This window comes from Xenopus laevis, chromosome 3L, assembly GCF_017654675.1.
Source record: "Xenopus laevis strain J_2021 chromosome 3L, Xenopus_laevis_v10.1, whole genome shotgun sequence".
Classification (NCBI taxonomy): Eukaryota; Metazoa; Chordata; class Amphibia; order Anura; family Pipidae; genus Xenopus; species Xenopus laevis.
Window position 1 is genome coordinate 82,919,466 of NC_054375.1, and position 12,852 is coordinate 82,932,317.

At 36.4% G+C, this 12,852-nt stretch overlaps 1 protein-coding gene across 2 annotated transcripts in view; it reads right to left on the reverse strand.

Moving 5' to 3' along the window:
* Positions 1-12,852, reverse strand: part of prkar2b.L (protein kinase, cAMP-dependent, regulatory subunit type II beta L homeolog) — a 33,687-nt gene that overhangs the window by 18,176 nt on the left and 2,659 nt on the right. Inside the window, exons 1-2 of one of the 2 annotated variants that reach the window (XM_041586520.1) lie at positions 3,783-3,918; positions 1,203-1,238 (exon numbers count right to left, since the gene is read on the reverse strand). In XM_041586520.1, the coding sequence (XP_041442454.1) occupies positions 1,203-1,238; positions 3,783-3,837 (91 nt within the window). In that variant the 5' untranslated portion in view covers positions 3,838-3,918. Of the gene's footprint in view, positions 1-1,202; positions 1,239-3,782; positions 3,919-12,852 lie in introns of those variants that run through there. The other variant, XM_018252645.2, reaches the window with a different exon arrangement.

Here is a 12,852-nt window from a genome sequence, read left to right on the forward strand (position 1 = left end):
CTATCTAGGGTACATTAAACCATTTTCCTGATTAATTAGTTCTAAGAGCAGCTATGTGGGAAATAAACATAAGCCAACATAGCACAGGAGTGACTAAATGGATCAAGAGCTGAATCTCCTACTCCCAGACTGCCTGAGGGCAAGGATGCCAGCAGCAAATCTCCTCAAAATGCTTTCCCATTGGCAATAAAGTAAACCACCAGTCAATACATATTCAGCACTTTGGTTTTTTTTAAGTCACCTGAAGTTTTCCTCTTTAGACAACTTGGGTATCTACTTTATTTCTCTTTGATGTAATTTCAAAGTTATATCTTAAAGACCAATTTATGACAGCTTTAGGACAAACTTCTACAAATCATTATACAAAATTCAGAAATCTTCAAGAGAGACAGTTGATTTTGTTTGTGTAAACTTTTGACCACCAGGAAATTAATTCAGATATGATAAATAAAAGCAGGAATAAATATCAGTCGCTATACAGGCAATGTATGGCAATATGAATATGATTGAAGTTGTAAATACTGAATTTGAACATTTTAGCATACAGTAGTTGTATGTAAAATTCAAGACTTGTTTTTTTAACACAATCACTTCATTTCAGGGAAATAAAATTCTACAAAGGGAAAACACAAACTGGTTCACATCTAGTTTAAAAAATTCTCTTGACAAATATGCATGCATTTTATGTATTCAAATGAATGAAAATCCCATATAAAATGGGTGATTTCTTCCGGGCTGGTATCAGCTATCACCTGGCCTAGGACAAAGAACCTCATTAGTAAATCCTGAGAAATTTGTTATAAAACTACCCTTATTTTATTAAATAAGGCAAGCCCTGAAATAATGGCCTTTGTTTACTGATATAGACCACCATGGGAGTAAATAAATATTAAGCACAAAATGGAGAGGTAATAAAAAGAAGGTTCTGATTAATATACCAGCTATTTATTAGAACGATGACCCTTGGAACTCTGGGGGTTCCTTGTCAAGGTGGGTCCTAGGCAAATTTGTCTTTTTGCCATTTATTAACATATCCCAGGATTTATTCTATAAAACGACACAAAGTATGGTTAAAAACATTGTTTTAAACAGGATTAGCTAGATTTGGTATGCCAAACAGTACCTCTGAGAAGAATGTACTGTATATAAAAATCACTACAACACAAAATATGTCAACAAATAGGTATGGAAAATGCCCTTACCCGATGCTCTTCTTGAAAATCTGTTTATCACCGGAGCTAAGTAAAAGAAACAAAGTAGAAATTACATTTAGGAATTCTTTTCTTTGTACTTCTCAAACAGTGAATAGTGCATGCATTAGTAGAAGGTTTGTATATCACTGTGTAAATAAATGATGAGGAGGTGTTTAACAAAATTTAAATTTAACTAGAACACTGTTTGTTTCTGTAAATCTAATGTAATAATATACAAAGTGTTGAACAAAAGAGATAACACACACAGACTTAATAATACACATAATTAATACACATACTGGTAAAAATCCTACCACTAAGTCTATGGTGGCCTGATGATTCCAAATAATATCTATCTGAAATCAATAGGATAGTCAATCAGACAGGACAGAAAAGTAAATCTGCCAGTGCACCATGCTAAATAGCTAAAAACAAAAGTTAATAATCATTTTTTCTATACTTTGAAAAATATGGTAAAAAAGAAAATATAAGTAAAATTCTACAACTAAAAGGCTTCACCAGGAAATGCCCCTAAAGCGAGAGCACATAATCTTAAAAAATATGATGGTATTTTACACAAATGAAGTGTGAAAACTAGCTGGCATAGGAAGAGTTAAAAGCATCTCAACATGACTTAACAGTAATGTATGAAGTGAAAGGTATACTCCACTTGACTATATTAACATACCTCCCAATTTTCGCAAGTAGCAAAAATTGTTTGGTCACGCCCATTGTGTCACTACACCCCCTAAATACCATGTCCATTTTACAAATTTGACAGGTTATAGAAAGTCTGAACACATTTCTGGGGATTTAGGGTCATGTGTTTTGTGTTATTACAAAATAATAATGAAGGTTAATTGCCCTTTAAGATGAAAGTCTCAGTTCTCCCAAGTGACCTACTTATCTTAAATAGTTACAATTGTATCTTGGCTTATTTTGAATAGTTACAAATGTATTTAAGTGCAGGTGGTGAATATTGTAGTCTCTCTGCCAAAAAGTCTCTTATTTTATTAGTTTCAGAAACTTTGTATCTTTTTCTGGTGTCAGTGCAGGGGATCAAAGAGAAACAAGGGACGTTTCAGTAAGAAACCAGGACTGTGGGCTGAGCTGTCAAAATTGGGACTGTCCCACTAAAAACGGGTCAGTTGGGAGGTATGCATTAACATCCTTTCTGATGCCAGTAATATTTCTTCAAAAAGAACCGGGAACATTTTGGTCATTATGCAAAAGGCATACTCAACATATATTATCTGCATTTCCTATCTAGGTATTAATTAAATGTTTGTTTTTTTTATCATATCATGGTTGAATGTCTCAGCAGCTATGTCTCATAAGTCTCTGATACAGGTATTGTGCAAAAACCTAATATGAAACAAAGACTATATAAGTCTCAAATGTGAACAAAAGCAAAGAATTCCAGAGCACCTGTGTTGTGTACTTTATATTAGATGCCATGTGAGCAAGATGCCTCATTAAAAGTTTGGCTTATATTATTATAGGTGCTTATATTAATTATATTTAACTGCAATATTGGGAGGGTGTAAATACTACTGGGCTAGGGGCAGCTTAGGGGCACTTTTGATATAAATGCATGCTCCTTTTTTTTAATGTGCCTGTAAGCACATTAACAAATAAAATTCACTTTTTAAAATGTTATATATATATATATATATATATATATATATATATATATATATATATATATATATATATGTGTTTATATGTGTTTATATATTTTTAAAATATTTTTTTTTAGTTAACAGTATCTTAAAGCATCAATAATTGTTACCTCTATATCAATTATTTTCCCAATACCTTATTTAATATTTATAATACTTATTTTAACTCCTTCTTTGCCCAGCTTATAAAAAAGGCTCTTTCTAACTTGCTATTTGAGATACATAATACTTAATACATAATAATACATAACACCAATGCTTATAAAAGAATATTAGAGAAAATAGGCTGTGATGAATTTCTAAATGCCACAGAGAATATAGCAGACACCCTTTAACCTAAGCTGATATTCAAAATACCTACTGGTACATTCTTAACTAGAAATAAAATAATTAGCATTATTATTACTTTTATTTATAAAGCCCTAACATTTCAGCAGCAATGTACATAAGAGAACATAATTTACAAACAAATTAATTCATTGTGTTTCACAACACTGAAAGGTCTAAGAGACACGATTATAGTAGTATAACACTTAGTACAGTATTTAACATATCAAACAATCCAAATATGAGAACTACCACATTTTAGAACAGCTGCTCTACATTTAAAGCACACATCACCATCCACCATCCAGAGGCAGCCATGTATTAACAGCTAGTTTTACATGTATAATTTACAGTTTAGAGTATTTATTAATTTGTTTTGTATAAAAAGCTTAATAAAGTTGTAATTACACAAAAGGCACTTTAAAAACTTTAATGTAATTTTATTGTATCATAAACCCTAACATTTTGCCAAAACATCAACTGACAGTCACACAATGTCTGTGCAAACAGTTCAGTGAAGACTGATAATTGTTTTATGTCTGACAGTGAAAACTGTTCGAAAGACAAAATGTTTGCTTACCACCATTGAAGTGGGTGCCCCTTCTCACACAGTAAGATCCAAATTTAGCAGTCATGTTCAATATATGCAAACAGAAGAAAGCATTAATTTCCCCAGCATCATCACTACTCTTTTTTATTCATTATCAGTGTCATGTTGTTCCTCTGCCCTGCAAATGACAATCACTTCACACACTGTTATACCACCAGGCAACTGTGCTACGGCCAATGCCTGGCTTGAAAGCCTCATAAATAATATACCTCACAGAATGACAATTCAAACGCAAATTGCAGTCTTAAAAACCAGCTTGCCAGGTTATAAAGCAAAAAATGTTCAATATGTTAGCTCAATTCTTCTTCTACCACATGTCAATTTAGACTAAGTTCATTAAATCAATAACTAAAGAACGATACAGCTTATGCCTAAGCATGTTTGTTCTTTAAATACAGTCAACTGAGTACACTATATATATATGTCCGATATTTGACTTTATAAGGCAAGGAAGCAAGAGCTTGTGTATTATTTTATACACAAGCAAAATTTCATTATGCAAAATAGCCACAGCAGGTAGGCACCAGTTGAATTCTTTATACTGTTCAACCGCATTGTGCTGAAATTGTTGAATATATCCTGATTTGAGAGTTACACCATACATGAATCCCTGCTATGCATTACCAACATAAAAAAGCAAAATGCTCTCCTTAGGCAAACTGCTACAGTATTTCAGTGACTGACATGAAAACATTTACAGCTATTATATGAGATATTCATCGAGCCATCATAACCAAGTCCTGTGTACAGCAAAGAAATGCTGTCACTTGATAGTACATACCAGAAACATATCTTTTAATTCAAAAGTGCCTACACACGCTACATACAGAGAAAAATCTCAGGCTTAAACAGTGTACATCTAAGGGTGGTGGCAGACAGGAAGATTAGTCGCCCAGCGGCAAATCTTCTCTACTGCGGGCAACTAATCTCCCTAAAATGCCTTCCCGCAAGCAATACAATCGCGGGCGGAATGGCATAAAAATCGCTTCGAATTTCTGAAGTCGCCCGAAGTTTCCTCGAGTAGCTCATTATCAGAGGGCTTCTCAGTGGACGTCACGCGTATGCACATAATGAGCAAGTTGCAGCATTCGCTTATTATGTGCACACATGTACCTCAACAATGAACCTTGAGCTCCCTTCCAGTGTGGGTGTCCTAGCACTGGTGGGAGGGCAATTATAAAAAAAAATACTGTTAACCCCAACTGGAGTGCTGGCCCTGTAAACCGCAATTTAAGTTGCAAAATCCTCCATTGCTCTGCAGGACAGGAAGTGCTACAGTTAAAATGTAATGAGTTCTCATTGCTCTAATACCAGAATAAATTAATCTAAAACATTACATACAGAATCATAAAGGTAAACACTAGAAGGGTCATTTACCACTTCCCCAGGGTGTTGCTACATTCTGTACTATGAGCTGGATTAAAAATTCCAAACAAGGCGCAGTGCACCACAGCAGTGGTTAAGACGCAGGAGAAGGGACACACACCTAGGTGCTTCTCCTAACCCATTCTTCCAAATATAGCACTGCAAACGAGGCACTGAAAAGCAGGGTGCAAAGTGTAGAAAGCCTGCTGGCTTGCACCTGTTTTTTACAATTTGCACCCCTTCCTTGTTTAAATAAGCCTTTACATATGGCACCTATTACACGGGTATTCCAGTTATAAAAACTCGATTCAAGTTTTTTTCTCCGAAAAAAACTTGAATGTCAGGAAGGCTACAAACATCACCAAATCGATTCCTGGACCGCACCTATTGATTTATACAGTAATTTGTCAGGTTTTAGGTGGTGAATAGTCAAATTTGAGTTCCTAAAGCGCCAGAGTATGATAGATCTCGAAATTCGAATTAAAACTCAAATCGAGTTTTAGTCACAATGCAAATTTGAGACTTTTGACCAAAAAAAAATTTGAAAATTTGAATTCTCACTTCGACCATTAATAGATCTGCCCCATAATATTTGGGAGTTGGGGTTTTCCAGATAAGGTTTTTTTTATGTAATTTTGAACAATCTTGTCTGCACAAACAATTTACCCATCTACAGTAAACAATATATGAGGAGACTGGTCATATCTTGGTTGTGTAGCCTGCAAGATCTCATATATATATTAACCGATGGCTGTCTGTCTTTACTTTCTCTAAAGGCATGTTCAGTGAATGATGAATTAACAATTATCTGACTACCATCCACTCTCACAATGAAAATATTAAACCTGTCTGATTGAATGTTGGGACTTTTTTTTATCCCCATCAATGTAATGATCAGTAGATGATTTTATTGGATCATGCTAAAATCAGTTGTTTCACACAATGAAATATGTCACCTATAGAATGCTACTGTTCATGTTTCAGGCCCATTGGTGCCCTTTCCTAACTGCATCAATGGGCTGCAAAAATATTGTGTCAGTCTAGCAACTTCACCTCAGCAGTTAATCTACTTGTTTGAGTTCTCTCCTTCCATTTTCAAAAGTAGGGACAGTATAGCTTTGACAAACTAGCCCTCACAAAAAACTGCATGAGTGTGGGAGTTTTTTCTGCTTAAAATATTTTGTGACAAAATAGTGTATTGTAGAAATTTGTAATATTCCTGTGCAGTGACTGTGAGCTTAGCATCCAACAAGTCTTATGAAATTATTGAACTTGTGGGAAAAAGTTTCCTGGCGTTGATATACTTTTTGCAACCACCAAGCAAACTAACTTGTGCCCATACCTGGATGGAAATCTGAACTTGAGAATAAAGGAGTAAGGGTGTCTAGGGCATATCTGGTGCATCTTGATTTGTATGAATAAAGCTAAGGATTACTTCAAACCAGAGTTATCACAGACATGTTCTTCGAGTAGGTCGTAGTAGTTAATTAAAAGGTTAAGATGCTGTAGAATACTTGGGTAAGATATAACAAAACTGTTGAGCATTACTACAACAATTTTTTTATTCCTTTGTAAAACCGCAAAATTCAACATTTACCAGGGTATTTTGCAATGAGTGCTTCTAATTTAGTGGCTTAAAATCAGGGCCGGAACTAGGGGTAGGCAGAGTAGGCACGTGCCTAGGGGGCAAAGCTGGGGGGGCACCAGGCACATACCTGCTCTGTCGCCTACCCCATTGTCCGGTCCCGTCTCTCCCCGACTGGCGCTGATATTCTCTTGGTAATTGCGCTTGTGCGCATGCAGATTCACGCATGCGCACCTGAGCGTAGTTTCGCGCAAGCCCACTCCAGCACGCACTCAGCCGGCGCAGTGGCCGGCCAGGTTGCCTAGGGCGCCTGGCCGGGTTGGCCCGGCTCTGCTTAAAGTATTGGGAAACAATTAAAGACTGGAGAAAGAGAGGCCAAAGGCATAGTAGAGTAAACATATTCTTAACAAATAATTTATGAATCATTTTTATATCCCTAATCTTGCTCTACGCTAATAAAATAAATTCTCATTATTTTATAACTCAGGTGTTGTCATTTTAGCTGTGTGCAGTTAATGTTGCAAACCCCTGGTTTACCTGTCGCATTAACATCTATTCCTAGATTCAGCTATATATTTCTTAAACTACATCCTAATCCTTCTTAAGAGGGTCACAGAAGCAAAGATAAAGTCTTACAAAACGAAGATTCCTACAATTTTCAGCCCACGTGGATCGTCCTAAGATTTTTCGCACAGCGTTGTTTAGTTGAATGGATAGGTTAGATTGAGTGGTGACAAAGAGTGAAGGAATAAGTGGTGACAAAGAGTGGTGGTGAATGGAACATTTTTAATTGGAATACCGTAGAAGTCTATCCTTGGTCCTATACTGTAATGTATTCCTCACTGGATATTGAAATTTAATTTATCAAATCATGTCACTTCCACCTAAGGAACATATCCAAAATACGATCATTTATCACCCAAGATTCTGCCAAAATTCTTATTCACACTCTCATCATATCACGTCTAGACTACTGTAACTATCTTTTAATTGTCATTCCCCTCCAGAGACTGTCACCTCTCCAGTCCATAATGAACACTGCTGCGAGGCTCATATACCTCAGTAACCGCTCCTCCTCTGCCTCGCCATTCTGTCAATCCCTGCGCTGGCTTCCGTTACCTTTCAGAATCAAATTCAAATTAATGACACTGACTTTCAAAGAACTTCATAATCTGCCCCACCATACATCTCTGAACTCATCTCTATATACTCACCCAACCGCTTACTACGCTGCAACTCAACTCTTCTCTCATTACCTCCTCACATGGTCGCATTCAAGACTTTGCAAGGGCTGCACCTCTCCTCTGGAACTCTATCACACGGTCTGTCCGACTTTCTCCCAACCTTTCTGCTTTCAAGAAATCTCTTAAAACGCACGTCTTTCGAGAAGCCTACCCTCACTCTGCTTAACTACCATACGCAACACCACATACAGTACCACATTTCTCACCCACTTTATTCGATCTTGCCCACTCCCACACCTTGTGTATTACTCCCTTCCCTTTAGAGTGTATACCTATGCATAGGGCCTTCCTCACCTTTTTGTACCTGTATTGATTGTGATGTATGAAACTCCATATGTTCTAGGTATATAATTCATGTGATTTAGTTGTATAATCACATTTACTTTACAGTGCTACGCAATATGTTGGTGCTATATAAATACATGTTAATAAAAAAAATAATAATAATAATGAAAACAAAATCTTGATGTTGGTGTAAGTTCAGCACCACTTCAACACACTAACAACTTAAATAATTCAGCCAGGTTAGATCTTTCATATACTGCCTATTTTTATATAAATGTCTCCTTCCACAAGCCAGATAAGGGCTCATACATTTTGAAAATTGTTATCCACTCCTGCTATACTAAAAATAATAGCATGAAACTTCACAAGCAGCTTCTCAGAATTTCACTTTCCTGAACTACCAGTACAAAACAAGTTTCTGTTGACAGCCGTCCCTCAAAAAAATAAAGAAAATACATTTTAAAAACATATTAACATAAATATGTTAATTATAAATAATATGCTTTTGGTGCAACTGTCTCAGGATGCTAGTGGGATGTAAAATTAGCCATTCTGTGACCATGCAAAGCATGCCCTTAATGATCCATTGTTTATAACCTCAACTTGTTAGAGATGAAGAAAAAAAAAGCAGCCTAGTCCTCAAAAAGATTTGTATTCCAGGTGTTTAGGGCCCCATTGTGACTCTTTTACTGGTCCCTTCACAGTGAAAAGCTTAAAGGGGTTGTTCACTTTTGAGTTAACTTTTAGTATGATGCAGAAAGTGATATTCGGAGGCAATTTGCAATTTCTTATCATTTTTTATTATTTGTGTTTTTTTAGTTATTTAGCTTTTTTCAGCAGAAAGCTTGAAAGAGTCAGAAGAAGAAGGCAAATAATTCAAAAATTATAAAAAATAAATAATGAAGACCAATTGAAAAGTTTGTTACAATCTGTCATTCTTTAACATAATAAAAGTTAACTTAAGGGTGAACCATCCCTTTGAAAAGTTGCCATTACAGTAATTTATGTACAAACAGAGAACCTTTGCACACTCTTAAAGCACCACTGTAAATGTACAGAGGTAATACTAGGGACACTAATACTCCATTTTTGTAAAAAATAACATGCTAATTTATTAAGTACAGACTGATTAAAGCGTATTTCCCACTACCATATGACAACATAAATACAGTATGTAAATAAAACATGTCACATGGAGCGTGTCCCGTTTATCATATAATTCATATTTTTGCTAAAGCCATCAAAACTTGAACAATAGTGTAGTAGTGCCATACACAAACTGAATAATCAAATGTTGTTATAGGATCCGTTATGCAGAAAGCTCCGAATTACAGGAATGCCATCTCCTATAGACTCCATTTTAATCAAATAATTAAAATTTTTCTATGTAATAATAAAGCAGAACCTTGTACTTGATCCCAGCTTAGACATAATTAATACTTATTGGAGCCAAAACAATCCTATTGAGGTTATTTAATGTTTAAATTATTTTTTAGTAGACTTAAGGCATGGAAATCCAAATTATGGAATAACAGGTCCAAATACCTGTATTTTATACTGAACTTACTCTACTGCCGCAAAGGTTCAGCAACACTAAAAGGTGTGTCTTTTTTTTGTTAAAGGGGTTGTTCACCTGCCAAACTTTTTTCAGTTCAGTTGGTTTCATATAGTTCACCAGAAATGAATTTAAATGTTCCATGTGTGACTGTTTTTCTTATATTGCAGTGTAAAGTTAAATGTTTCACCTTATGTCTTTCTAAAGCATCTCTGGGAGGGGAAGGGGCTTGCCAACTCTGTAAACTGTTCTAAATTGATACATTAAGTTCATACATTTGTTATTTTTGTCCCTGCTGAGCAGAATCCATGGGTATCATTAAAGGCAGTTGTTAGAAATGATAAAATAGTTGCTAATACTCCAGAGATGCTGCTGAAACTAAATAATTGCAACATTGTAACAGTTTAGAGTCTGCGCCTGAATTACAGAGCTGTTAGACTGAAGCACCAGAGACAGGAACATTAAACTTTAGATTTAGATTAAATGGAAAGCAATTGAAAAAGACTTTACTTCTGGTGAACAATCTGAAAACAACTGAACTGAAAAAAAGTGTTTGGAAGGTGAACAACCCCTTTAAACTCTGCACTAAATAAATGTAAGGCTATCACTTGAAACATTTTATAGGCCCTGAGTTGTGAGTTTACTTGGATATAGGATGATGGCTAAGAAAGTTATAACTGAAAAATCCTACAATATAATGTATATAATGTATATTATGTCAGAGTTTGATCATAGTAGAGTGACAAGAAATTGAGGATTATACCATATATCCCAATGCATTTTTCAATTTTGTTTTATTTTATTTTGTATAATGCATCACTTAACATTAAAAATTCTTAGAACATGACATAAGGAAATAAAATTAGAAATGAAAACCACTATAGTTAAATAACTTATGCATGGTAGCTCCTTATGCATTTGTATGACAAATGTACAAATGTATGTTTCCTGCTGTCTCCTTTTCCACTCTTCTTCCTGTTTTCTCTTTTCATGAGCAAAGCCGGATTTACATAGCAGGCACCCCTAGGCCTGCTGACTTTGGTCGTCCCTTTTATTTGTGCAAATTTTCATCATTGGAACTGGAGCAATGGGGATTGAAGCACAGGAAATTTAAAAAATGTTTGTATCTCCTGAGCATCCCCAGTGTTTCTGAACCAATGTGGGTGTGGTTGGGCAGCATGCCACCCCCTTAAAATCCTGCCGCCTTAGGCCTGCTCATGAGGATTTCGACCTTCAGATTAGTTTTAATTCAACTTTTCCCTTCCCCCTTGCCCTTTTCTGATTTCATATTATTTTTCCCTGCCACATTTTGCTCTCTTCTTCCCCTTTATAACAATTTTTACTTCTCCCCCATTTCCCACTTTCCATTTTGCTTGCCAATATTTTTTTTCTCTGTTCTACCTTTAAATACTTCATATTTGTTTTAAGCTATGACTATTGTAATCTTCTTCTGTTACAGACTGAGAGCCTTACACAGATTCTCTGGAAAGAAGAGGGACTTCAAGTAGCATAGTCCATCACTTCACAATGGAAAAAGGTGAGGGAGTGGTTACATGAAATGGTTCCTGTGAACACAGATAAACTATAATGGTTTAGTTTCAATCTGTGGAATAAGGTATGTCTGATTAAAATAAAAATGTATTCATATTTTCAGATTATGTTCATGTATAAACTCAACAGAATAAGCTCATGTCATAAGGATGTGGGTATATTTTCCATTTAAGGGTATAAATATCTTCACATGCATTTATAAACATGCATCTTATCTGCCACTTAGCTGCCCTAATTGCCAGTTTTCCCATATCCTGTGCATGGATGCCATATCCTTAATAAAATGAATAGGCCTGCATAGTTTTGTGTCATCTGCAAATTACATAGTTTTGAGGGGGCTTTATCAATTAACAAGTAATAAAGTCTTGATAGAAACATTAAGGTTGCCACCTTTTCAATACGGTAGGTCCAGGTGGTGGGGCAGTGACCTTTTGGTGGTGAAATGACATCAGGTGATATTTTGGAGGTTGAATGGCGACATCAGGAGGCAGGAATATGATGCAGCAATTGGTGATTGACTGATCACTGTGTCATTTAGCTCAGAGTCCTGTCCGGATTTCCGAAATTTTATGATTCGCCAGACAGTTTTCATCCAGACATCTCTTCAGAAACCTGGGCTGTCTGAGTGAAAACCGGACAAGTGGCAACCCTAAATTACATGGACCAAGTTACTTCTTAACACTAAGCAAGTGTTACGTAAGGTATACCAAACTCATAACTAACTCCAAGGACCTGGTCACGGCTCACTCACCTGCCTATAGCAGCTGCCTTTGGCTTCGGGAAGAGCCCTCTGCTACTCAGATGCCGCCAGGATTTAATGTGAGAAGACCAAGGAGAGAGTTCTGAGCAGGCAAGGGAACTGAACGAAAGTGGAAAAGACGTGGAAGCAGTCATGAGGCATGAAGCCGGCAGGGTCAATACCAGACGGGCAATGCGGTACCAAATCATATGACAGAGAATAGTCAAAGTCACAGGCCGAAGTCAAACCAACAACAGAGTGGTACAAAATCGGAATACAAAAATTTGTCAAATACAGGCATTGGTCGGTACAGGCGGCAGAATGGCAAGGTCAGGAACAGGCAATGGTCAGGAACACGAATCAGGCAATAGAAGCACTTCCAGGTACTATAGGAATAGACCTTTATGTTGGGCAATGAGACTGGAACATTTGCGCATTTAAGTATTTAAAATTTCGCGCCAACCCGCAATGACGTCAAACGGCTAGCCAAATACAGGTGAAAAAGCACGAGCAGTGCAAACCCAGAAGTGCCAGAAGGATTCGGAGCGTATGTCAATTTTCTGCCGGCAGGCGTCCCTGAGGCACCCCACTAGACCACCAGGTAGTCTTATAGCAAGGGTTCTTGGTTTGCCCAGTCTGTTCCTACATTACTTTGCAGCCCAGCTCGGCTGTACAATTGTTATTTATATCAGATCTCGATGATCCCAATATAGCTC